Source organism: Marmota monax, unplaced genomic scaffold, assembly GCF_021218885.2.
Source record: "Marmota monax isolate L192 unplaced genomic scaffold, Marmota_monax_Labrador192_F-V1.1 WCK01_AAM20220418_F8-fsc00009, whole genome shotgun sequence".
NCBI classification, from domain to species: Eukaryota; Metazoa; Chordata; class Mammalia; order Rodentia; family Sciuridae; genus Marmota; species Marmota monax.
Window position 1 is genome coordinate 26,894,862 of NW_026694710.1, and position 26,210 is coordinate 26,921,071.

A 26,210-nucleotide genomic window follows, 5' to 3' on the forward strand; every position below is an offset into this window, starting at 1 on the left:
TTCAAAAAACAATGTGTTCTTGTTTTGATTTATTTTGTTTTTGTTTCAAGCTGCCTATCCCTAGAATTTTCTCAGGCAAACTGGGAAAAATGGTTGGCTCAAGGTTTGAAGTTGTTCGGCCCTGAGAAAGAGAAAATTGATACAGCGATGTTTTGTTCCGTTTTTGTTTCATTCTGTTTTGGTTTTGTTTTATGCTATCTTATTGGGTTGCATTACCTTTATAGTAGATTAGAAACTAGTAAAAAACAAACCGAAAGACTGTTAAGTAAATTGTTAGAGGTCCAGACTATGGTAGAAAACATGTTAGGTCAAGCAAAAGAGAAGGTCTCTGGAGCTAGTCAGACAGAGGAAAATTTAAAGGAAGAAAGCTTAGAGGACAAACAACCATCAGGGGGGGAGTTACAACAGGAGGCTGCTACTAACTCCGTTCTACCACCAGAGGGTGTAATTCAACCAACAGCTCCATCTACAGCTGAGCGGCCCTCAACTCCCGTAGTTGATGGACGGAATCCTGAGGCAGGACCTCAAAGATTAGCATGCCCTGTACTTGAGCAGGCAGGAGGGCAAGGAATTCACAGTGCTTTAGATTTTAAAACAGTGAAACAATTAAAGGAGGCTGTAACAACCTACGGCCCTCAAGCACCCTTTACCATAAGTAGGGTCGAATCTATTACCAACTTGGACATGACACCAGCAGATTGGGCTAACATGTGTCGATCTGTGCTAAATGGAGGACAATATTTGTTATGGAAGGTTGCCAATGAGGAATTTTGCACGGAGACAGCTAGGCGAAATGCAGCAGCCGGTTACCCTCAAAGAAATCTAGATATGTTGTTAGGAAAAGGACCTTATGAGGGTCAACAGCAACAAATTGAATATGATCCTGGTGTATACGCACAAATTGCTGTAGATGCGGTTAGGGCATGGAAAACTTTACAGGGGCATGGAGATTTACAAGGACAATTATCTAAGGTAATACAAGGAACTAATGAACCTTACGCTGAATTTGTAGATAGGCTTATTCAAACAGCTTCTAGAATATTTAGGGATACAGAACAGGCAATGCCATTTATAAAACAACTGGCTTATGACCAAGCAAGTCGTTGCTGCAGAGAGGTCATTAAGCCATGGAGACATGAAGATTTAAACACATATATTAAATTATGTAGAGACATTAATGAACAAGGGCAAGTCTTGGCAGCAGTACAACAGGCTTTAGATGCCAGGCCAAAAACATGCTATAATTGTGATCAAACAGGATATTTTAAAAGGAGTTGCCCCATAGGAGGAGGGTTTAACAAAGCTAGGTATCAAAGGAATAGAATACCGGGTACTTGCCCACGATGCCATAGAGGGAAACATTGGGCTAATGAATGCCGTTCTCAAACCACCATAGAGGGTATTCCATTATCAAAAAAAAGGACAAGGACCAAGTGTTTACCCACGATATCGTGGAGAAAGGCATCAGGCTCCATTGCCAAAAAACGGACTGGAGGGCCCAATGCTCCGGGGCCCAAAACCACAAATATACGGAGCACTGGAGGAACCCAGTAGCACCATCAAGGTAGTGCCCAGGACACATTATCCATTAAATCCCTCATCAGACAAACTAGAGGGAGCGCAGGGTTGGACATCTGCGCCTCTGCCAGAGCAGTACTAACTCCAGAGATGGGAGTTCAAATCATTCCCACAGGAGCAAAAGGACCTCTTCCCCAAGGAACAGTAGGCTTATTATTGGGACGCAGCTCTTCTACTCTAAAAGGACTTATGATAAGTCCTGGGGTAATTGATCCCGATTATGAAGGTGAAATAAAAATTATAGCTAGTTCTCCAAGAGGTATATCAGTAATTTCACCAGGAGATAGAATAGCACAGTTACTAATAATACCCAGCCTACATGATAAATTTTCTAGTCGTACTGTAGAAAGAGGTTCCAGGGGATTAGGCTCCACAGGTGTAGATTGGACTATGCTGTCTTTAAATTTAGATTCTCGCCCCATGCTAAAACTAAATATTCAAGGACATGAATTTAATGGACTACTGGACACAGGTGCTGACCTTAGCATCATATCTCGTCAAGAATGGCCAAAACATTGGCCATTACAACAAGCCACTCAAACGCTTCGAGGCCTAGGAGTGGCGACTAATCCCCATAGAAGTGCAATGATATTAGATTGGAAGGATCCTGAAGAATGTGAAGGAACTATACAGCCCTATGTATTGGATCATCTTCCTATAAATTTATGGGGACGAGATGTCCTAGATCAATTAGGTTTGACATTAACAAATAACATCAGTCCTAACGCGCCCACTACTAGGGCTAGACAAGGCTTTAGGAAAGAAAAAAGATTAAGAGAACAAGAACAAGGTATGACAGCACCAATTCAAATAGATCAAGAAATAAATAGACATGGATTGGGTTTTCAGAAAGGGCCACTGAGACAATCAAAATTACTTGGAAATCAGAAAGACCAGTGTGGGTTCCTCAGTGGCCCCTGACTAAAGAAAAGATACAAGCAACCCATGACCTGGTCAAACAACAATTAGCGGAGGGACATATACAACCTTCCGTATCTCCCCATAATACTCCCATTTTTGTCATTAAAAAGAAATCTGGTAAATGGAGATTATTGCAAGATTTAAGAGCCATTAATAATGAGATGGTTATTATGGGACCTGCTCAATCAGGGATTCCCCAATCGTCTGCTTTACCAAAAACCTGGTATGTTTTAGCTATAGATATTAAAGATTGTTTTTTTTCAATTCCAATTCATCCTGAGGATAGTCCACATTTTGCATTTACTATCCCTGCACTAAATCATGAAGGTCCTGATCAGAGATATGAATGGAAAGTACTCCCTCAAGGGATGGCTAATAGTCCAACTATGTGTCAAATTTATGTTAACAAAGCAATCCAGCCACTTAGAAATCAAAATCCTGAACTACAAATATTTCACTATATGGATGATGTGTTATTGGCACATAAAGATAAAAACACATTGCTAAAATGTTATGCCACACTTACAAACTTATTAAAAAATTATAATCTAGAGATAGCAATAGATAAAGTACAATTAAATTTTCCAATTAATTATTTAGCAGTTCTATTATCCTCAACCATGGTCCGTCCACCAAAAATTCAAATACGAGTAGATCAACTCAAATCACTTAACAACTTTCAAAAGTTATTGGGAGACATAAATTGGATAAGGCCTTATCTAGGCATACCAACAGGAGAGCTAGGACCTTTATCTGATATCCTAAAAGGTCCATCAGATCCAAATTCACCCCGCATGTTAACGCCTGAAGCAAGAAAGGCATTAAAAATCATTGAAACATATATGGAAAATATGCATTTGGATAGAATTGATATAAGTTTGCCTTTATTATTTATTGTACTACCAACAAAAAATATTCCTACAGGAGTATTTTGGCAAGAAGGTCCATTATTGTGGATACATTTATCTTATTCTCCTAACACTATTCTTACTATGTATCCAGAGGCTGTAAGAATAAAAGCAGCAAAGGGAGTGTTTGGGATTTCTCCCAATAAAATTATTACTCCGTATACTATGGATCAAATTGATGAGTTAGCTAATGAGTTAAATACTTGGGCAATAATCATGTGCAAATCTAATGTTTCATTTGATAATCACTTACCATCTAATCCTTTGTTGTCTTTTTGGTCTAAACATCCAGTAGTTTTTCCAAAAACGACAAGAAAAACCCCTATCATGAATGATCCAAATATATTCACTGATGGGTCAAATAATGGTACAGCAGCAGTAGTTACCCCTGATCAAACTTTTACATTTTTAGTACCCAAACAATCAGCTCAAAAGGTAGAGCTTAATGCAGTATTACAAGCTTTTATGATGTTTAAAGATTCTGTTTTTAATTTATTTTCTGATAGTCAGTATGTAGTTAATGCTATAGTATCCCTTGAAGATGCTGGTAGGATTTCCCCTTCCTCTACTGTTTTCTCTTTGTTTTCCACTATACAAAGTCTAATCTGGGACAGAAAAGATCCATTCTTTATAGGACATATCAGGGCACATACAGGATTGCCTGGAGCCCTTAGTTTGGGCAATGAATTAGCAGATAAAACTACACATGACATACATATTTTCTCTACACTAGAAGAAGCTATAAACTTTCATAAAAGGTTCCATGTCAATGCTAATACTTTACAAAAGCGTTTTAAAATAACTAAAGAACAAGCCAGACATATAATAAAACAATGTCAAAATTGTGTGACATTTTTACCACAAGTTAATCTTGGAGTCAATCCTAGAGGACTGATACCTAACCATATTTGGCAGATGGACATCACATACTTGCCAGAATTTGGAAAATTAAAATATTTGCATGTTACAGTTGATACTTCTTCCGGATTTTTGATGGGCTCCCTTCATGCCGGAGAAAAAACTAAAGATGTTATAGCTCATTGCTTACAAAATTTTGCCACTGTGGGCGTTCTAAAACAGTTAAAAACAGATAATGGTCCTGGTTATGCTTCTACCTCTTTTAAACAATTTTGCTCATCATTTGGCATTACTCACATAACAGGAATTCCATACAATGCACAGGGACAAGGCATAGTTGAAAGAGCTCATCAAACTATTAAAATGTATTTATTAAAACAAAAGGAGGGAATTGGAAAGGGGTATATATCCCCCAAAGATAAACTTAAAATAACCCTTTTTACTCTAAACTTTTTAAATTTGGATTCATCAGGGCTTAGTGCTGCGGAAAGACATTTGTATCCAAAAAATGTACATAAGCCTAAGGTACTTTGGAAGGATATTCTAACAGGACAATGGAAAGGTCCTGACCCAGTGATTGTCTGGAGTCGGGGCTCTGTTTGTGTGTTTCCACAGGGAGACAGCAGCTGATTTGGATTCCAGAGAGATTAACCAAAACAATTTCTACAGACCAAAAAGAAGATGATTTGACTCAAATCCATAACAGCTGATATCCAGAACTCCAGCTTGGCTATTCTTACATCTGCGACAGTGATTAACCAGGATGCTTTTTTCAATATCTATTTTATTATTGCTTTTTCCCACATCATAAAGTTCTATTTTATTTTTGAGCTCATACAGACCTAGGTTAATGTTTTTCTGATCAGTTTTATTTTTTGACTGTGGAGCTTTTTAAACATTGCAATGGAGATTTCACCCAGGTAAAGCTATAAGGCCTTTACTATTGTCTTATGTGTTGTATGTTACGTGTGCACACTTCTGTTTTGTGTTGTATGTCTGTATGTGCGTATGTCCATATATCATACATGAGGAGCGCTCATGAATAAATGGATCCGAATTTTTTTTATTATTCACGTGATTTTAATGGTTTAATTTAAATTGGGTAAACAGCTGTTGAGGATTGTTTTAATATGTGTACAAATAAGCAGGTTAACAGATCTGTTTGTTTACTTTCACCTTTCCTTTTCATTATATTTAATAATTCTGTTCAGGATAACGTAAATTGTTCTGAAAATTGTTTTCTTTGTACCTGTTGAAATGTTACATATTTTTTTTTTAGCATCATTGTCAGAATTCCTATTTTCATCCCAGTGCCGGTGAAGACAAAGATGAAACCAAACTACAACTTCTTCGATAATTATCACAACAAACTGTATAAATTGATACATCAATGAATAATAACTCAACAAGTAATGCTCAATCAATGAGTTGATTTATTTTGGGAGGAAATGGACATATTGATAGATTCCTCTGCTTTGAACTGCTTACAGAACTTGCCTGGACTATGTATCACTTGTATGAATTGTGATCTATCTGTTGATGCAGTGAATTATGGTAGTGCTGGCGTATCTTTGCTGATGTGTCACCAATGATGCAATTTTTCCTAGGAGCCATCAATTGGCTTGGTGTCGTGGCATTTCTGTATCCTCCTCCCTTCTACTAGTGATGGTCTAATTTTGGGGGCCAACAGAGGTGAGGCAAAGAACCTCACCCCCCCACTGGTGCATAAGCCTATCCACAAGTATGGCTATATGCTGGACCGGTAGTCAGTGACGGGTATGATCCAACTGCAGTGGTATCAACCTAAGACAGCAGGCTGACGCCTAAAGGTCAGTTCATCCAATGACGGGTAAGAACCATATGTTGAATTGTGCTGGGAGCCATTAGCCAAGTAGGTATGACAATTTCCTTGCCAGCGTACCCCATGTTGCTTAGTGGAAGGACTCATGGAAATAGGACATTTTGCAGTGACATTGCATGTAGTGACCTTGCTCAAGGACCAGGGCGGATTAGGGTGTTCCTGGTTTAGGATAATAGGGTTTAGGGCGTTCCAGGTTTAAGATTATTCCTGCTAGGAATAGGGCGTATCCTGCTGCCTGAGTTCCCCTTGAGTTCTCACGGGATTCAGACAGTATATTTTTGGGAGACAGAAGCCCAGTGGATGTGGATTTGGGCAGAGAACGTGGATTTCCCCAGAACGTGTTTGTAGACGGCTGGTGTGAGTTCGGGAATAAAGAGTTGCTGTTTGAATCTACAAGCTGTGTGGTGGCTCGTGATTGTGTGCCCAGCCAGACTGCGGCAGAATTGGACAAACCTAACAGGCACGGTCCCTAGCCACATTGCTTGTTGCTTAATTAAACAGAAGGGGGGAGATGCTAAGAGCCACAGCCAAGTAATATGATGCATGGCATTTTTGGTTGAAAGGTGATGCCAGCAAGCCATTGAGATGATATGATTATGTTAAGATTTGCATTCATATGGATATTGGACTCCTGCTGTTCACCTAGGCCTGCTACGGGACTCCTAGAGAGTTCCCATTGGTTGGGGAAGTGCGGTAGGTAGGAGGGAATTCTGGAGGAGGAACTTCCTCTTGGGATCCGGGAGAACGCTGCGTGTGTGGGTCGGCAATCTTCCCGGGAGCACACTGGCGGCAGTTTCAAAAATAAAGTTTGTTACTGCTTAAGTGGCTCATGATTTTGTGCCCAGCCAGACTGCGGCAATGAATGAATGCTGAATTTTGTCAGGTGCTTTTCCTGTGTCTATTGAGATAATCGTGTGATTCCTGTTTTTAAGTCTGTTGATGTGATGAATCACGTTTATTAATTTCCATATGTTGAACCAACCTGGCATCCCTGGGATGAATCCCACTTGATCATGGTGCACTGTCTTTTTAATATGTTTCTGTATGCAGTTTGCCAGGATTTTATTAAGAACTTTTGCATGTAGACGCATTATGGATATTGGTCTCGTTTTCTTTCTTTGATGTGTCTTTGTCTGGTTTTGGTATCAGGGTAATACAGCTTCACAGTGAGTTTGGAAGGGTTCCCTCCTTTTCTGTTTCATGGAATAATTTAAGAAGTATTGGAGTTAATTCTTCTTTGAAGGTCTTGTAGAACTTAGCTGAGAATCTGTCTGCTCCTGGGCTTTTCTTAGTTGGTAGGCTTTTGAGATGGTGTCTTCAATTTCATTGCTTGAAATTTATCTGTTTAAATTTTCTATGTCCTCCTGATTCAATTTGGGTAGGTCATATGTCTCCAGAAAATTTGTCAATGTTTTCTATTTTATTAGGGTATAGATTTTCAAAATAGTTTCTGATCATCATCTTTATTTCAGTAGTGTCCGTTGTGATATTTCCTTTTTCTGTAAGAGTTTCAGTAATTTGAGTTTTCTCTCTTTCTCTTTATTAGCTTAACTAAGGGTTTATCAATTTTATATACTTTTTTCAAATAACCAACTTTGTGTTTTGTTGATTTTTTTGTTGAATTTTTTTGTTTAAATTTTCATTGATTTTAGCTCTGTTTTAATTATTTCCTGTCTTCTACTGCTTTTGATGTTGATTTGTTCTTTTTCTAGGGCTTTGAGATGTAATGTTAGGTGACTTTTTATTCTTTTAATGAATGAGCTCAATGCAATGAACTTTCCTCTTAGCACTGCCTTCATTGTGTCCCAGAGACTTTATATATTGTATCACTATTCTCATTTACCTCTAAGTATTTTTTATTTCATCCCTGTTTTCTTCCAATATCTATTGGTCATTCAGTAATGTATTATTCAATCTCCAGGTGTTAGAATAGCATCCATTTTTTATTTTATTATTGATTTCTAACTTTATTCCATCATGATCTGATAGAATGCAAGATATTATCTCTTTTATTTTATTTTATTTTTTATGTGCTGAGCGTTGGAAAGCAGGAATATTTGGACACCCAAGTTCACAGCAACACCAAGGATCCATCAGCAGACAAATGGATGAGCAGAGTGAGTCTTCCCTGCAGAGGAATATTACCAGCTGAAGGAATAAATTTAAATTCTTACGGGAAACTGCCATCCTCAATCCACAATACGGATTGAGGGCTTATTTCACTTAGCATAAGTGAAATAAATAAATAAGTGAGGGCTTATTTCACTTAGCATAAGTGAAATAAAAGGGTGAATACCGCAGGACTCTACTCATGGTCAAAATCCCTGCTTACAGAAAGTAGAGGGCTTGCCGGGTGCCAGGAGGAGGGAAGGGGAGTTCCTGTGTAATGGGTTGAATTCCAGTTAGCAAGACAAAAAAAGTGGTACAGATGGACAGAGACGGCAGTGCCTACGGTGGACGTGCCTAAGGGCACTGAACTGCACCCCTTCAATGGTTGAAATGGCAACTTCTGTTCTGTGTACTTTACCAGAGTCAAAAGTAGAAAAAAATATATTTGGCTACTCTCAGCCTTTTACACTTCGATGATATTTTGTTTCCACTGCCATGAATATTTTAGAGTCATTTTCTTAAGTTCCACAAAATACCTGCTGGTATTTTGACTAAAATGCATACCCTCGTTTTCTAACTGTACTCATAACTGGCTCCTATATATGAACCACACCTCCAGGGCAGCCACACAGCTGAGCAGGAGAGTGCGGGCTCAGTGTGAAGGAGGCCCTGAGTCCCTCCCCAGCACCACAGGCATCAATAAAAGAAACCAAATGTCTAGCAACCTTGCTCAATTCACTCACTACTCTCTACAGACACATTTGGGTTTTCTAGGTTGCAATCATATCACCTGAGAAAAACATTTTCATTTATTCTTTGCAAGCTTTTTTTAAAAATATTTTTTAGTTGTAGTTGGACACAATACCTTTATTTTATTTATTTATATTTTATGTGGTGCTGAGGATCGAACCCAGGGCTCCCACGTGCTAGGCAGCACTCTACCACTGGCCCCAGCCCCAGCCCTCTTTGCAAGCTTTTTAGGATTCTACTGTTTTTACCTTCTTAGGACATTTAACTAGGACGTCCCACAAAAATTTAAATAGAAAGGTGAAGCAGACGCCTTTCTCTTGCTCCTGCTCTCCAAGGACAGACTGCACAGGACACAGGCCATGGGTTCCCACACCTTCTTCAAACTAAGAGGCCCTCATTTCTGCTGTATCACGTTTTGTTTGTTTTGCCACAAATGGGTTCGGAGTTTTATCAAGTGTCTTCCTGCCTCTACTGGCAGTAGGCCTTTCCTACCTTACTCTGCTAATGTGATAAGTTATAGTGATTGATTTTCAAATATTCAAAAACACTATACCCTTAGAATAAAGGTGGTGTTTGTTCCCCTTTTTGTAAACTGCTGGATTCCACTAGCTAATGTGTGGCTTAGGATTCTCAAGGCTACTGTTGGTGAGCTTGCTTGAACTTTCCTTTCTTCTAGTGTCTCAGCAGATTGGTACTAAGATTATGGTGACCTCATAAGACCAGTTGGGAAGTAATCCTCTTTTATCTGTTGTAAGTTGAGTTGGTTAGTTTCCTGTTTCATAAACTGCTATTCTGACCATTGTTACTGTCCAGCCATGACTTCTCTGGCCCTTGTCCACACTTATGATGCCTTCTACCTCCTTTCCTTGGTGATCTAGGGGCGATGAACTTATAAGCACAGTTGTGCTAAGTCCCACAAGTTTAGACAGATGGTATTTTCATTATTATTCGGTTCAAAGTGCCTTCTCATTTCCTCAGAATTTCCTCTGACCTCGGGTGGCTCTGCACTGTGCTGCTCACTAAACAGGCCCACAGAGAGCTCTCTGCCGCTGTCTTTGGTCCACTCCCAGGTGGCAGAGAAGATGGCATGGCGGAGCCAGGAACCCAAGTTCACAGCCAGCCTTAGCAACTTAGCAAGGCCCTAAATAACTTAGTGAGACCCTACGTCAAGATTGAAAAAAAGGGCTGGGGATGTGGCTCAGTGGTAGAGGACACCTGGGTTAAAGACCCAGTACCAAAACAAAAGAGGTGGCACAGGTGATGGAAAGCCTGAGAGCAACAGAGTCTCCGCACCCAGGCTTCTGCCTGCGGAGGGGCACTGAGGACCATGCCCCAGCTGGGCTTTTCCCAAGACTGGAGGCAAGAGACCCAAACAGCCAGCCCACTCACTTCCTTCTAGCACTGAGGATGTCAGGGCCCAGGCCTGGGTGACCACCTCTGAGGTGTGAGAAACACGAGCAGTGGAAGCCCACCTCAATGACTGCAGTGACCACAGTGACCTGCGGCCCTCCACGCTGAGCGAAGCTGCACACACATGCTTCTCCCTCTCTTGGGCAGGGACCTGGGTCTGTCTGGTTTGTCTCTCAGACAGCATACCTGGCAGAAAGCCTCACTGGAAGACAGGACAGCAGCACACAACAGCCCTGCCCTCCTCCCTGAACAGTGAGTCAGAGCAGCCACAGGGGCAAGCATGTGGCCGTGCCCCTCGCCTGGCCCTTCCTTCCATGGGACAGTCCGGCACAGTGCCACTGTGTGCTCATGGAGCTGGGCAGGAGAGCACTTTGCATGCACTTGAAGCAGAATGCCACACCAGGCCACAAGACAGCAGCAGAGCTAAAGCCGGGTGAGCAAGTCTTGAAAACACAGTGCAGCATTTTAAAAGTGGTGGAATAAGGCATACAGTGTCTAGGGCCATGTCCTGCCCCTGCCACCAGGTGGGTTTGCATCGTCCACCTGTCCACACCTGCTAAGGCATGACCGGTTCCCTGTGCCCTAGTTAGCAGCACTGCATCTGCTGTGACACATGCACCCCTCCTACACAACCATGTCAACTGGTGCCCTGAGGACAGGAGCGGGGTGGGGGTGGGGGGCTTTGTGACTTGTGCTCAAGTTTTCTGTAAAACTGAAGTTGCTCTCCAAAAATAAAATTCACTATTTGTAAAAAAAAAAAAAAAGATGAAAGAGCCACCCAGAACAGTGTGCCCTCAGGACCAACTCCTTCCTCCAGGAAGGCTCCTGGGATCAAACGAGCTCCTGTCTACACAGCGCCTCCTACGCCAAGGGCCACGGAGCCTCACAGGCACCTCCAGGGCAGCAAAGGTCAAGCAACGCTGGGGAGCTGCTCTGGGAAGCCGTGGCTCCCACTGAGGAGGGGAGGTCCAGGCAGGCCAAAGGACGGAAGGACGCATCTCTAAGGCCAATTTTCAGCTTCAGGGTCTTGAGCAAGAAGAATTAACCTGACCTACCTCTAGGTCATCGAGGGACCGTGTGATGCTGAACCTCTTGGATCTTCCAAATGATCTCCGCGCAGAAGTTCGTTGAGAAGTCTGGGTGAACCCAATTCCCCGTCCAAATTTGGAGCCCTAAACAACAGCAACAAAAAAAGGCGTGTCAGGTGGTCCTTCCAGAGCAGACATTCAGCTCTTCCCCGCTGCACAGGACAGTGGAGTCGAGGTGTAACTAGACTTGGTGCCACCCAGGGTGAGCTTCACTAGTACATTTTACACAATCAAAAATAAAGCTGAGGGGCTGGGGTTGTGGCTCAGCGGTAGAGCGCTCGCCTAACACGTGCGGGGAGCTGGGTTTGATCCTCAGCACCACATAAAAATAAAATAAAGGTATTGTGTCCAAACACAACTAAAAAAACAAAATACGTTTTAAAAATAAATAAAGCTGAGGGGCTGGGATTGAAGCTCAGTGGTAGAGCGCTTGTCTGGCATTTGTGAGGCACTGGGTTTGATCCTCATTACCACATAAAAATAAATACATAAAATAAAGGCACTGTGTCCATCTACAATTAAAATAAATTCTTAAAACAAAACAAAACAAAGTCAAAGGGGAAAGAGATGTCCCAGGACTTCCAGATATTTGCTCTGCCAGTTGCCAACTGTCTGCTCCAGATGACACCTCCAAGCCCCACTCTCTAAGCCCGAAGGCACAGGACAGCCGACTCCAAAGAGCCAAAGGAAGAGCAGGGAAGCACTTGGGGAGCGGGAAGCATGGTGCACAGGCTGCTCTCGCGAGCCCACAGGCCAACCAGCAACGACGCCTGAAGCATGCAGCTGGTAAGACTGTGGCTCTTCCCCCGTAGGACTCGGGGAGACTCACCAGCAGTCCCTGGTGCCCAGCACATGGCAGAAACTTCCCGCAGGGCCGCCAAGCAGGATCCCCGGACACCTGCAAACCTGAGACTGCCTCTGTCGGAAGGAGGTCACCAAGCTGTTTGTTGTACCTAAAGATTGTGCCCACCTGAGGGAACCCCTGCAGCAACTCCCTGTAAGTCACTAGGGGTTGAACTCTGGCTCACTGCTGCTTTCTCTGAGCCACACAGGAGTGACATCCTGGCCCACAGACCGACCCCTGTCACCCCTGCTGGTGACAGAGACAGCAAAGGAGCAAGGCCCAGCCTTCCAGGGTCCTGCAAGTGCAGCCACGGTCCACCTGCCCTGGTCCATGCGCCCCACCCCAGAGCACAGCCCACCTCCTGCTCTGCTCCCCCCACCCCCAATGCTCTTCCTGGTGTTTAGATCCAGACCCCCTGCACGACCCCCACACTGGGCCCCCATCCTCCTCAGTGTCAGGGTCTGTCCTTTTCCCACATGACCACCCAGCCCCACACTTGTCCCAGCCCTCCTTGGTCATCCCAATGCCAAGTGTCTCCAGTCACCAGCTTCTGCCTTCCCACCTTCTTTCCTAGTGTCCCACCCAACACTCTTTACCAGGACCTCTAGCCCACCAATGCCAGGTGTCTCAGAGTCCCTACCCCTACTCCTGTTCTCATATCCCCTCAGCCAGCCCAGGGCTAGAGGCCACCACAGAAACCCTACCCTTACACACAAAGTCCTCCCACCCCCTCCAAGAAATAGAAAGTCTGGTGGTCCATTTTCAGAAATCAGTATTTAGCCTTAAATGTAAAATTGGGCTGTAATAAAGGCAGCTGGAGGAGAAACAGAATGGAAGGTACAGCAGTTAACTCACACAACAGCATCACAGCCTGTGGATGTGGCAGATCCCAAGTCCATGCCCTCAACTGCCCCTTGACAAACAGAAGGCCTGACCGACAGAGAGGCTCTCTCCGTTAAGAAATGGTAACTTAGTAAGGAAGTGAGAGCAGTGTCCGCGCCAAAGGCACTAGATCCAGAAGACTCTCCACCACAAGAGAGCAGGGAGATGGGAACACTAAAGGTATATTTCCTTAAACAGCCCAACAGGAGACAGGAAACGAGGCGATGTCAGAAAGACTGTGCACCCCATGGTACTCAGCCAACGAGAAACCAGGGAGGGTCGCAGGGCACTAGGAGACAGCAGGATGTAATTGCTCTGGGTGTCCTGCCCCCCCCCCCCAGCGCCACTCCTGCAAGACGGACAGTAAAGCTTGCTTTCTGCTCTGCCTCGGGCCTCTCAGTCTGCTCTTTGGGCTGGTGGGGACAGGTGAGCCTGTTTCTCACATCCCCTGTCCCCACACTCACTGGTAAAATCCTAGCAGCGGTCAGACAGGCTGCAGAGCAAGGGACAGGCAAAGCAAGGCCACACTGTGGGGACACTTGATAAAGGCCATCAGAATGAAGCACACAGCTGGATGAACCAACAGTGGGGACTGTGAACAGAGAGCAGCAGGAGGAAACAGGAGGGGAGGGGACAGACTGCAAGAGAACAGCAGGGCGAAGAGGGCATGAGGCTCTTCTCTCAGAAGGGTGTCGATGCCAACAGGAATGGGATCCAACAGGAATGCACACGCCTTTCACCTGAGGGTACAGGGCAAGAGCCCCCGCCATGCTGGGTCACCCACCAACACCCACGACCAGCAGGTCCTGAACACACACCAGGTCCCAGCCAGGGGACACACATGAATGCTGACCCATGGAAAGAGTGGCAGAATGTGCTGGGCACACAGAGAGGAGCCACAGACAGCCTCCTGTGACAGATGCCACAGGAACACAGAGGACCCTTGCAGTGGAGCCCAGGAGGGAACCAGAGGTAGCACCTCCCTAAGAAGCTGATGCGTCCTGGGGCAGAGCAGGCAAAAGGGAGGCTGGGGGGGCAGCCCTAAAGGGCAGCTGGAGGGGCGGGGAGTGCTAGCAGGCAGGGGAGGACAGCCCTGGATGACAGGGGGTAAGGCGCAGCCTTGGACGGCAGGTGGGGGGAGGCTCTGGACAACAGGTTGGGGCAGCCCTGGAGGGCAGCTGGGGGGGCATCCCAAAAGGGGAAGGTAGGGGGGCAGCCCTGGAGGGCAGGTAGCTGGGAGGGGGGCAGCCCTGGAGGGCAGGTGGGGGGCAGCCCTGAAGGGCAGGTAGGGGGGCAGCCTTGAAGGGCAGGTGGGGGGAAGGGCAGGTGGGGGGCAGTCCTGGAGGGTAGGTGGGGGGCAGCCTTGAAGGGCAGGTGGGGGCAGCCCTGGAGGGCAGGTTGGGGGGCAGCCTTGGAGGGCAGGTGGGGGACAGCTCTGGATGGCAGGTGGGGGGCAGCCCTGGGTGGCAGGTGGGGGGCAGCCCTGGAGGGCAGCTGGGGGGGGGGCAGCCCTAAAGGGGAAGGTAAGGGGGCAGCTCTGGAGGGCAGGTTGGGGGGGCATCCCTGGAGGGCAGGTGGGGGGGCATCCCTGGAGGGCAGGGAGGGCCAGCAGTACCATCTTCTGGGCAAGCAAGGGGCCTTAGGCCCAGAGGCTGTGGCTGCCAGGGTGGGGAAGCACCCTCTTTTCACCCTCCACAGCCAAACTCTGAGGAGAGCCCTCCAGAAAGCCACAGCTGACCCAGAGGGCTTCCTTTCAGTTACAGGCAGCACAAAAGAAAGACCAGCAGGGGCCAGGGTAGAGCTGAGCACCACAGGGCACCTCACAGCCATGGCCAGGTCAAGTTCACTCCAAGATACACTTGCACAGGAAGACCTGTGTGTCCCCAGCTGAGGAGTGGACAGCCTGCACAGGCAGCATATCCAAGCTGAAGCCTGGGGAACCCTTCCTGCCAGGCCCCTGGAGGCTGGGTGTCTGCACTGACGTGGATTCTTGCCTCCTACTGGGGGCAGTGAACCTGTGGCTGCAGTGCAGGCACAGAAGTGTCTTTATCGTGTGTCTGCTCCTGATGGCAGGCACGTCGGGCCACCTGCCACAGAGGGTCTGGTGTGACAACTGAGAAAGCATTGCTATGGACATGGCATTACAGTCTGGCTAGGGAACCGGCACTCTCTCTGGCCTGGGCTGTGTCCGTGTGCAAGCTCAGGTCCACACCTCACCTGCCCTCGTACTGCAATAGCCCGCGTGCCAGGCCACCTTGCTGGCAAGTAAAGAATGTGAAAGAGTCTCAAGAAACACTTGTCAGAGAAATTCATTTTTCAAAAACTTGCCTAAAGCTCATTCTAGGTCTAAAAATATATCTGATCTGAAAGGCCAGCATCTTGAGGCTGGCCTAACCCCTCCTGACCACCCACTCATATCTGTGGGTCTCCAGTCATGCTCTGCTATTGCTGAGGCTGCAAGGCCTGTCCTGCCAAACAGACTTCCCGGGGCCCTCAACCCTCGTTCCCTCCTGTACTAGACTGCAGGCCCTGATCTAGGTTAGACTCCCCAGGGCCCCTCCTCTGCCTTTCCTGCCCACCACCGAGACTGCACACTGCCAGCATCTGCACATACCTGCTGTGGACTGGCACGTCCACAAGAGTGGCAGGGACCTTTGGCTTCAGCTTCTGTCTGTTCCCTTCTCAAACCCGCCGCCCAGCACAGTGCTCAGCATCCAGGACTTGATGAGAGGACAGAGGGGAAGGTGCTGAGTGGCTTAATGAAGCTGAACAATGTGGGGGCTGACTGCCCAACAGCTGTTGGGGAGGACCACCCAAGTCCAAGGTTAGCCGAGCAGCCATGCAGATGGCTTTGTCACAGCACAAGTAATAACATGTGAAACATCCCGAGTCTACTGCTAACCAGAAAAGGCTACAAAATCTGTACGAAATGAGTCTATTTTGTACAAATTATATAGCTATTCAGTACTTTCTGCATTTAGGGGAGTGGGTAATTAACCCATGGCTTTGTGATAAGAAAGAGCTTAATTTTTAAAACTCAGGTGACTACCCAGGAAATTCTGCCTGGGACAGCATGGCCACACCTGCAAGCTGCCCTGCTGCAATCGGCTTGGGGACCTGTACCCCAGTGCAGGCAGGGGGAAGCCTGCACCCAGTTACATACAGACAGGTTGTGAGATTTGGAAATGGAAAGAAAGAAAAAATCTAACAATCCAGCAGACAGACAGACATTCCTACAGAAAGCTAAATCAACTCTGGGAACGAGTGCAAGTGACTGAAGTGACACTTCACCTACAGGGTAAAAATGGCACTATTTGTTGTTTTCTTAAATTGACAGGTCCCCACATGAAACAGCTAGAAATGGGGTAAGGGTCTGCTGACCCCTGCCCACTGTTCTGGGGCCAAACCATCAACCCCTCTCTGGGCCAAAAACACATTCTCCCCTGGAACCCCCCAATGCAGGGCAAGAAGTGACCAGGTAACCAGCTAGTCCAACCCTCAGGAAACAGATGAGAACAGAAGACACAGAGAACTGCCAAGGCCCAGGAGGGCAGCTGATCTGCCATGAAGTTCAGATCCTTTTGGGGGGTGGAGGGACACAAGGCATTGAACCCAGGGGTGCTTAACCATTAAGTCACATCCCCAATCCTTTTTATTTCTTATTTAGACACAGGGCCTCACTAAGTTGCTGAGTCCGAATTTGAACTGGGGATCCTCCTGCCTCAACCTCCCGAGCCGCCAGGATTACAGACGTGTGCCACCATGGCTGGCTCCCAGATCTTATTCTATTACTGCACTGTGCTTTTTGGGTTACTTTTATAAATCTGTCATTTAATGCACATAACACAAAATGTGCCATCTTGATCACTTGGGTAGCATCAGGCACTTTCACAGAGCTGTTCAAACACCACCCTCCATCTCCAGAGCTTCCCATCTTCCCAAACAGAAGCTCTGTTCCCCGAACACTAGCTCCCACCACCTCCAACAGCCCCTGGGAACCACCACGCTATCTGCCGCATGGGCACCAGGACTCCGGGCCTGGGATGTACTGAATCAGGTGTCTATCCCTCAACAGCTTATCCTTCTCAGTGAAGTCCTCAGTTCCACCCTGCCGTGGCACGCCTCTGGATGTTCTGTCTGAGGCTGAATCGTGCTCCACAGGGAGAGTGGGCACATTATATTTCCACTCCTCTGTGGGGGACACTTGGGCACTTCTTGCAGATGACGCTGCTGCACACACGGTCCCATCTCTTGAGTCTGCTCTTAGGCTTCCAAATACACCTCAGACGTGGAATTGCTGGATCATTTGGGGGCTCTACTTTTAGGGAACTAACACACTGTAATGGCTGCACCACCGACATTTCCAACAGTGCGCAAGAGTTCTCACCGTTCTACCTCCTCCCACACTCTTATTACCTAGTTTTAGGGCAGCAGCCATCCTGCTGGGAGTGAGCTGCGCTGGTTTGGACTGGCCCTTGCCTGGTGGGTAGTGATACTGAGTGTCCGTTCACCTGCCACTGCCACTTGAACAACTTCTTTGGAGCAAGGTCCATGCAGGTCTTTTCCCCGCTCTGTAGACGGGTGTTCACCACCGTCACGGAGTGGGGCTTTCCTATGGCGTCTGGGCTAACCCACACCAGCTGTGCTGTTGGCAAGTGTTTCTCCTGTCCTGTTTGCTGCTTTCCACTTGGGTGGCTGAGCCTTTTAATAAATGCAACTTTTTTAAAAAATACTTTTATATGTATGGACCTTTATTTTATTCATTTATTTATAGGTGGTGCTGAGAATCGAACCCAGTGCCTCACACATGCTAGGCAAGTGCTCTACCACTGAGCCCCAGCCCCTAAATGCAACTTTTAATGTAATGTAACTTATATATATTTTTTTCTTTTGTTGCCTCCACTGCTAGAATTCAAAATGCCTAATCCAAACAGATTGAACCCTAGACCACAGTCCCTGCAGGGCCAGGCCTATGTCTGTCCTGGCCCACTCCCCCGCACCCCCAGTGATGAGTACATAGAACTCATCAGAATTTACTAGGCAAATAAACTCTAAGCAGAGACCATTCAGCTTAACATACACACCAGGTCACCTGAAGGTTTTCCAGAGAGGCGACACAGTAGATCTGAGAAGTGAGATTTAAAGCTGGAGGATTTACTTCTCCAGAGCATCAGGCAGGTCCACTCAGGGGAGCCTCCCCCCGCCCAGCGTGTTAGCAGAGCTCCACCTGAAGGCCGGCACGGCTGGACGATGGGGCAGGCAAAGGGGCCTGAGACACCACAGAAGTCGCCTCCTCTGGGGCTGCAGAGCCAAGGGAGGAGAGGGGAACAGTCCAAACTCCAGGGAGGGGCCTGGGCCAGGCCTGGACCTCTGGGGGCCCTGTCTGCCCACTGGGGAAGAAGGAGGACCCTGGGGCTGGAGAGGAAAGAACTGACTTGCAGGGTGAGGTGCTGCCACGATACTCTACCTGCCTGGTGCCCTCTAGCGCCCTCTGGAGGCAGGGCCAGATAAGGATCCAGCTGGGGAACAGGACCAGGATGCAGAGCCCTGGCCAGTCACAGAAGCCAGGCTTGGGGCTAAGGTGTAGCGGAGAACCAGTACTCCCAGTTCAGTCTGTTAGAACAAACCTCCATGTATCAGGAAAAATCATAAGCCCCAAATCAAAACAACTGCAGAGTCACCCAGAGGCCCTTTCAACATAAAACTAGACAAGCGCAGCAACGGCTTTGGAGTGTTGTGCGTCTAAGCTGCTGAAGGAAAGTTTTCTGGCCACAGTGAATCACCTTTTTTTTTGAGGAAGACGAGAAAAAAACTAAGCCTTCTATCAAGAGAAAAAGATGAATATAAAGGAAAGGACTTAACTTTAAGTAGAGACAGAAAACTAAATTATGGAGGAAATACATCACTGTGTGCCGGAAACCAGTGTGGACTAGGACCTCTGAAGATGAAAAAAGACAGGCGTGACCGCCCCAGCTGAAGGATGGGAGAGGAGGGAGACGAGCCACCTGGCCCCCAGCACAAGACAACAGCTCAGGCAGGGAGGCCAGGAGCAGCCGCGGCTCCCAGGCCCGGCCGCCAGGGCACAGCAGGCTGCACCAGTCGTTCATCCAGACCTGATTCCTGGGCCCTCGTGAGGGTCTCAATCTACTGTCTGCCTACGGCTCCTGCAACAACCCACGACACAGGAAAGCAAAGAGCTTCCATGGAAGGGCAGAAGCGCTGGCCCTCAGAAAGCTGGCTGCACGACTCGAGGACGCAGAACTCACCCTAGAAGAGTGTGTGTGAGCCAGAGTGAGAATGCGAGATGACAGTGTGGCAGGGTTTGTGTGTGACTGTGCAAGTCTATGTGTATCGGTGTGTGGGTATGTGTGTGTCAGTGAGGGTGTGAGGGTGTAAATGTGTGCGTGATATGTGTGAGCACGTGAGACAGTGTGTCCGTGTGCAAGTGTATGAGGGACTATGAGTGAGACTATGGGTGTGTTGAGCTAGAGTGTATGCTTGGGATACAGTGTGATTGTGTGAGCGTGTGTTTGCCTGTGAGCATGACAGTGCGTCAGTATGTGTATGTGTGTGTGTCACTGTGGGAATTGTGTGACTGTGACAGTGCGTCTCTGTCAGCATGCAGGAGTGTGTGAGTGTGTGGATGCATTAGCATGTCAGTATACACGAGTCTGGAGTTTGAGAATGTGACTGAGTTAGTGTGTGCTGGTGAGTGAAGGTGTCTGAGTGTGAATGTGTGTATTTTGAGTATGTGAATGGAAGTACATGTATGTACACCAATATGCTTTAAGGAGAAAGTGTGAGTGCATAGAAGTGAGTGTGAGAGCATCTTTCAGTGCATTGAGAGTATATGAGTGTATAAATGTATAAAAGTATATGTGCCTGTATTGTGTGTGGCTGTGAGAGTGAGTGTGTAAATGTGAGAGACAGAGTGTGTGTCTGGTTGCGTGAGTGGGATGACGTGGATGTGCAAGCATGTGAATGAATGAGCATAAGAATGACTGGAGGAGTTGTGAATGTATGGGTGTGACAGACTAGGAATGTGCTAGTGTGCAGGTGAGAAAGAAAAATATGTGTGAGTGTGCATATGCATGAAAGAGACTGTGAGTGTGTCTGGGATTGTATAGTATGTGTTATGATGTGAGTGTATGTGAGCCTGAATGTGTTTAGGACTGTTTGTGTAGATGTGTGTCAATGTGTGTGTGTGAATCTGTGCTTGTGAGTGTGTGCTAGTGTTTGTGAGTGCCTGAGTGTGTTTATGTACAAGTGTGTGAGAGTATGCAGGCCTATGTGTGAGTGGCTGTGTATTTTTGCGTGTGAGTGTGCCTGCATGTGTGTGTTCACGTGTTTATGTGTTATAACAGTGTGTGTGCACATACATGTGTGCGTGAGCAGTTGCTTTGGGATTTTTACGGTACTGGGTTGAACCCAGGATTTCATGCATGCTCAGCAAGTGCTGTACCACTGTGCTACATCCCCAGGATTTTTTAGTTTTTACTTTGAGACAGGATCTCACTAAGTTCCTTAGGGCCTCACTAAATTTCTGAGGCTGGCCTTGAAATTGGAATCCTCCTGCCTCACCCTCTCAAGTTGCTAGAATTATGGATGTGAGCTACTGCATCTGTTTTTGGTTTTTTCCCCCATAAATAAAATATCTAATATATAAAAAAAAAAGAGAGAGAGAGAATGGAGGAAAAGAGAGGGAAAGAAAGTCTACAATTAATTTTTTTAAATATTTTTTAGTTGTAGATGAACAAGACATCTTTATTTATTTTTTTATGTGGTGCTGAGAACTGAACCCAGTGCCTCACGTGTGCTCTACCATGAGCCACAACCTCAGCCCTACAATTAATTTTATCATTTTATGAGACTAAAACCTTGATACCAAAGCCAAACAAAGGCAAGGAGAAAAGTGAAAATTACAGTCTCACTCATAAGCACAGGTTTTTAAAAATATTAGCAAACCAGTAGTCTCTCCCTCTGGTCCACATTCTCCCTTGAATGTGTCTCTGCTTTTCTAAATAAATCTGTCTGTATCTCTTTAAAAAAGAGATATCCCCATTCACCAGGATGTGAAAAGATCTTGTTCAAGTCTAACACTTGAACACTATCCTTGCAATTTGCCTCATTAGCATCAAATGTAGGAAACCCACACCATCTCAAGGAATGTAAAATTACTCAGAAAGAAAAGCTAACAGTAAACACCTATTCATAAAAACAAGTATTAACAAAGAGGAACAGAAGGGAACTTCCTAACCCTCAGCCAGGCGACTGGACACCAAGTCACGACCGTCGCACTTCTTAGACTATGAGAGCTAGCATTAATGTTTTATACAGGTAGCAGCAAAATTATGTAGGGTACCTAGGAGTAAATAACCCTAAACAGCACCTTTAATCATGGGTGTTCATGATGGAAATCATAAGTTTTCTGAGAGAAAACCAAAACCAAGGGGATACCATTTCACAAAGAGGAAGGCCTGTTTCCCTACAGATGTCGATCATCCCAAACTCACCTGCAGATGGAGCTGCAGTGGACATGAGGATGCCCACGGGGCTTGTGGCCCAAGCAGAGCCACCGTGAGGTGAGGGTGGGGGTGGGGGGACTTGCCTGTTGGGCACACAGACTTTGTAGAAAGCTGTAATGGTGTCTGAAAGCACACGGGAAAGAACAGGGAACCGGGGGACAGAGCCCTCACATATACTCATGGGGTCTCTGGCAGAGGGCAAGCAAGGGACCTGGGGAAAGGACACAGAGCTGGACAACTGCTCCTCCACAGACAGCGCTTCCCTCATCCCACTGACGGTACTCATGCAACGTCAAGTCCAAGAAACTGAGAGGAGGAAGAAGAAGAAGCCCTTTCTGACCTGGGGTAGTAATAAGTTTGTTACTTACAGGCCGGGGCTGGGGCTCAGAGGCAGAGTGCTCGCCTAGCATGTGTGAGGCACTGGGTTCCATCCTCAGCACCACATACAAATAAATAAATTAAATAAAGGTCCATCAATGACTAAAAAATTTTTAAAAAGTTTGTTACTTAACAACACAAAAGAAAACCTTAAGGGGCTCCCACACTTGGCTACATTCAAATTAAGAACTCCTGGTTGCCAAGACACACAGGGGGTTAATAACACTAGGCACAGACTGGGGACCGATCCATGGGCAGCATTGTCAGCAAAGGACCAGCAGCCAGTGTCTACGGCCCATGAAGACGAGGCCACCCTGTGGTAATGGGCTAGAGGCGCCTCAGTAAAGAGGAAGCCCAAACCTCCAACATGAAGGGAATGGAATCAAAGCTGTGGCGAGATGCCATCCCACTACTGTCGGATGGGCACAAAGCTACGAGTCTGACAACCACCCCCAGAGATGGCACAGAACGGTCACACAGCATTACTAGTAATTTGTGTGTGTGTGGCACACACACAACGTAGTATTACATAGAGAATAAACTGCAGCCACACATACTACCTCAGACTCATCTTTGAAACTGTGTTGAATGATGAAAAATCCAATTGCAGCTAGGCTCAGAGGTGCAGGCCTGTAAACCCAGATACTCAGGAGACTGAAGCGGAGGGTTAGAATGTCCAAGGCTAGCCTGGGCAACTTAACAAGACCCTGTCTCAAAATAAAAACAGCTGGCCAGGTGTGGAGGTGCACACTGTAACCCCAGTGGCTGAGTCGCTGAGGCAGGAGGATTGCAAATTCAAGGCCAGCCTGGGAAACTTAGGGAGGCTCTCAGCAACTTAGGGAGACCCTGTCGCAAAATAAACATGTTTTAACAGGGGTCTAAGGACATTGCTCAGTGGTTAGGCATCCCTGGGTTAAATACCTGGTACAAATAAAAAAAATATGACTAGGGATGTGGCTCAGTGGTAGGGTACCTAGTACCAGGGGGGGGAAAAATCAAGTTGCAGACTGCACCATGAAGGCATTTTGATACGGCTCAAGAAGCAACAAAACCAATTAATATACTGTTTGTGATTCAAATACAGACTCTCCTGGTTCTGGCAGGATGGAGTGACCCCTTGGCTCTGAACAGTCTCACCTCTGGAAACCAGGTGAATGGACAGAACCACCACCATCCTCTGCCTACACCTCTCTGTGCTCATTCCCCCCACCTCAAGGGAGCCCCACGCTCTGATTCCAGTCAGCAAAGCCTCATGCCTTCTGCTCCGGCCTTCATGCCCTCCCTCACGCAGCACTCTGCACAGGCACCAGACGGTCCCAGAAGCCAACACATCTCCCGTTCCAAGATCTGGGGCACCGTGACACTGCGCAGGATGAACTCCGGGCCAAGTGCTTCAGGGCCCAGAGACAATGGGGCACAGGCACAGGCACAGGCCCTTCCTACACAGCCCTGAGGCGTCTGGAAGGAAACCTGGGCAAGGTCAGCCCCACCCAGGGAGCACTGTCACACAGGTGGGGGTCACAGCTGCCTTTCCCCAGAGATGGACACAGCAAGGACTGGGGCGCGGTCTTTCGCTGCTCTCCAGGTACTGTTCTCACCATCTGTTTCCACACTCGCTCTCACGGTGCCAGAAGTGCACACCAGCTGTCAGTACACCCAGGACTCTCCTGGTGGATACCTGAGGAGCCATAATTAGCTATGCCTAGGAATACGGCTATGGCCAAGGCTCGCCAGCTGTTCTTATTAGAAGAATTAAAAGAAAAACAGTTACTTTTTTTCTCCAAGGGGATGTTTAAGTAAATTAAACATGTTCACAGTCCCATTGTTAAAAACAGAACCAATACCAGATAGAGCTTCTTGTCCCCTCCCAGCTCCCCCTGATACCTGGGGTAGCCAGTGTTACTGATCTGAAGTAGTCCCTCCCATTTTCCCATATATTTACATATATATATATATATATATATATATATATGCTCACTTAAAAATGGCCTGAGGGTGAGGCTGGGGTTGTGGCTCAGCGGTAGAGCGCTCCTTTAGCACGTGGGAGGCCCTGGGTTCAATCTTCATCACAACATAAAAATAAATAAAATAAAGGTATTTTAAAAAATGGCCTGAGGGTGTTGAGACTGTCATACCAGTCAGGGCTTGCTGTCATGACCTGCTCTCTCCACACCCTGGGAGGCTCTTGGTCAGGTCAGGCTCCTCTACGGCCTCCCTCCCTCCACGCTGGCCTCCCTTCCTCTCATAGCAACATGGGTAGGGGCAGAGTAGCTCAGCCTGCTGTCCTCAATTAAACACAGCAGACCGGGGCGCAGCCATGCTAAAAGCGTAATGTTAAAATGTGCCTGTGTTTATATAATTCAAATTGAATCCCCAGCTCTAAGCCCAGCATCACATCTGACGTGGACCTCATTCAGGCATGTGCAAGTCAGCAGCGAGGCCAGCTCATTTTTCAGCCGCTTCTAGTTTGTAATTATTTATTAGATCATGTTTAAGTCCTTCTCTGATGTTTAATGCCACAGCTCCCCACACTCATGGGGTTCCAGCAGATGGGACTCTAAGTGCGGCCTGAACACCACAGGGCACCTCAGTCCTGCTGTCACAGGGCAGGCCAGCACTGGCCGTCAGGACCCACGTTGCCCACTTCATCCTCCAACATCACTCCTGCCGCTGGCACAAGCAGAGCTGTCACTCAGGATCTGGCAGTGGCCACTTTAAGACATGGCTTCAACCAATCCAAAGGGGTGACAGGATAGGCTGAGCTGTGCTCCCCCAAATCCACACGTTGAACCTTGACCCCAAACCCAGGGTGACTGTGTGCAGATGTGGCCTTCTCATCCAGTCTGACTGGTGTCCTCATGAGAAGAGGAGGGACTCTGTGAGGACACGGGGAGACACCGCACACACTCCAAGGAGAGTGGCTTCAGGAGGAGCCAGCCTGCCACACCTGGACCTGGGAGGCCCACGCTCCACTACTGTGAGGGCGAGCGCCCACTGCTCGCGCAGCCCTCTGTGGAGCCCCACTTGCCGAACACTGCCCCTCCACAGCCTGGCCACACAGCCAGTGCAGGCTAGCGCACTCACGCTGGCACGGGGCACCCTCCTCTCAGGACCTGTGGCCCCCGGGGCCCACAGGGGTTTCCAAGTGTCTTCTCCTGCAGCTCAGGACCATCCCTCTGCCCTGGCCCTCTCCTGCCCTGTAGGGAAGTCCTGTCCACTCCAGCCACCCAGGAAAGACAGGTTTCGTATACTCTTGAGCCAATAAGAAGCAGGTTCTGCTGGGGCACAGAGAACTTAGGACATCAAGGGGAGTCTTCCCACACCCCCCTCCTGACTGCCACCGCCCCTCCAGCAGTCCTCTCCCCTCCAACACAGGTGTTTCAAGCAGGTGGAGGGGGAGGAAGGGCACTAGTCTGGAGGAGCCGGCTCTCATGGTAGTCTCCACCTCTGCCTTCCACCTGAACTCTAGCAGCTGGGCAACTCGAACTGACCCATTCCCCGGAGGTCAGCTATCTGCGGTTCAGAGAGAGTGCCTAAGGAAAGAACACCTTGGCAGGGCTCACCCAAGCCTGGGGCTCAGCCATCCTGGATATGGTATGCTTGCCACCCACTAAACACGGGAGCTTGCAAGGCTGCCCAGCCAGAAGTTCCCCAGTCACAGGAGGCACCCAGCAGGCCATGGCTGGCTCAAATGAAAAAGTGGGGGGGTGAAATACTCAGGGAAGTTAAGAAGCCCCAACCTGCTCCTGGGCATCTAGAAGGCCACATGTCCAAGAATGCCTGAGAAGGCCCCAAGTTCTCACCTCTGACCTTGAGAAGGAAAAGGAGGCCAAGACAGAGTGCACACTGAGCCGTCAGCTGGGCCTAGGAGACCGGCTGCCAGGTACCTAAGGAAGCAGCTGTCCAGCGGCTAGCTGACCACAGAGCTGGCCAACCTTATGGTCACGTAACAGAATACACTTCACAGAATCGGTTCAGAGGAGTCACAGGACAACACAACAACTGGCAGCCAACTGCTGGGACGCAGTTGAGGAGCAAGTGTCCTCGCCAAGAGAGTCCTGTCCTGGGGGTCCACCTGGGCCACCCTTGGTGTATGGA

General features: G+C 47.5%; 1 protein-coding gene across 3 annotated transcripts in view; it reads right to left on the bottom strand.

Moving 5' to 3' along the window:
* Rgs12 (regulator of G protein signaling 12) overlaps nucleotides 1–26,210 on the bottom strand; it is a 115,251-nt gene that overhangs the window by 64,157 nt on the left and 24,884 nt on the right. For all 3 annotated transcript variants that reach the window (XM_046423449.1, XM_046423450.2, XM_058572448.1), the window contains exon 3: nucleotides 11,451–11,567. In XM_046423449.1, the coding sequence (XP_046279405.1) occupies nucleotides 11,451–11,567 (117 nt within the window). The remainder of the gene's footprint in view (nucleotides 1–11,450; nucleotides 11,568–26,210) is intronic.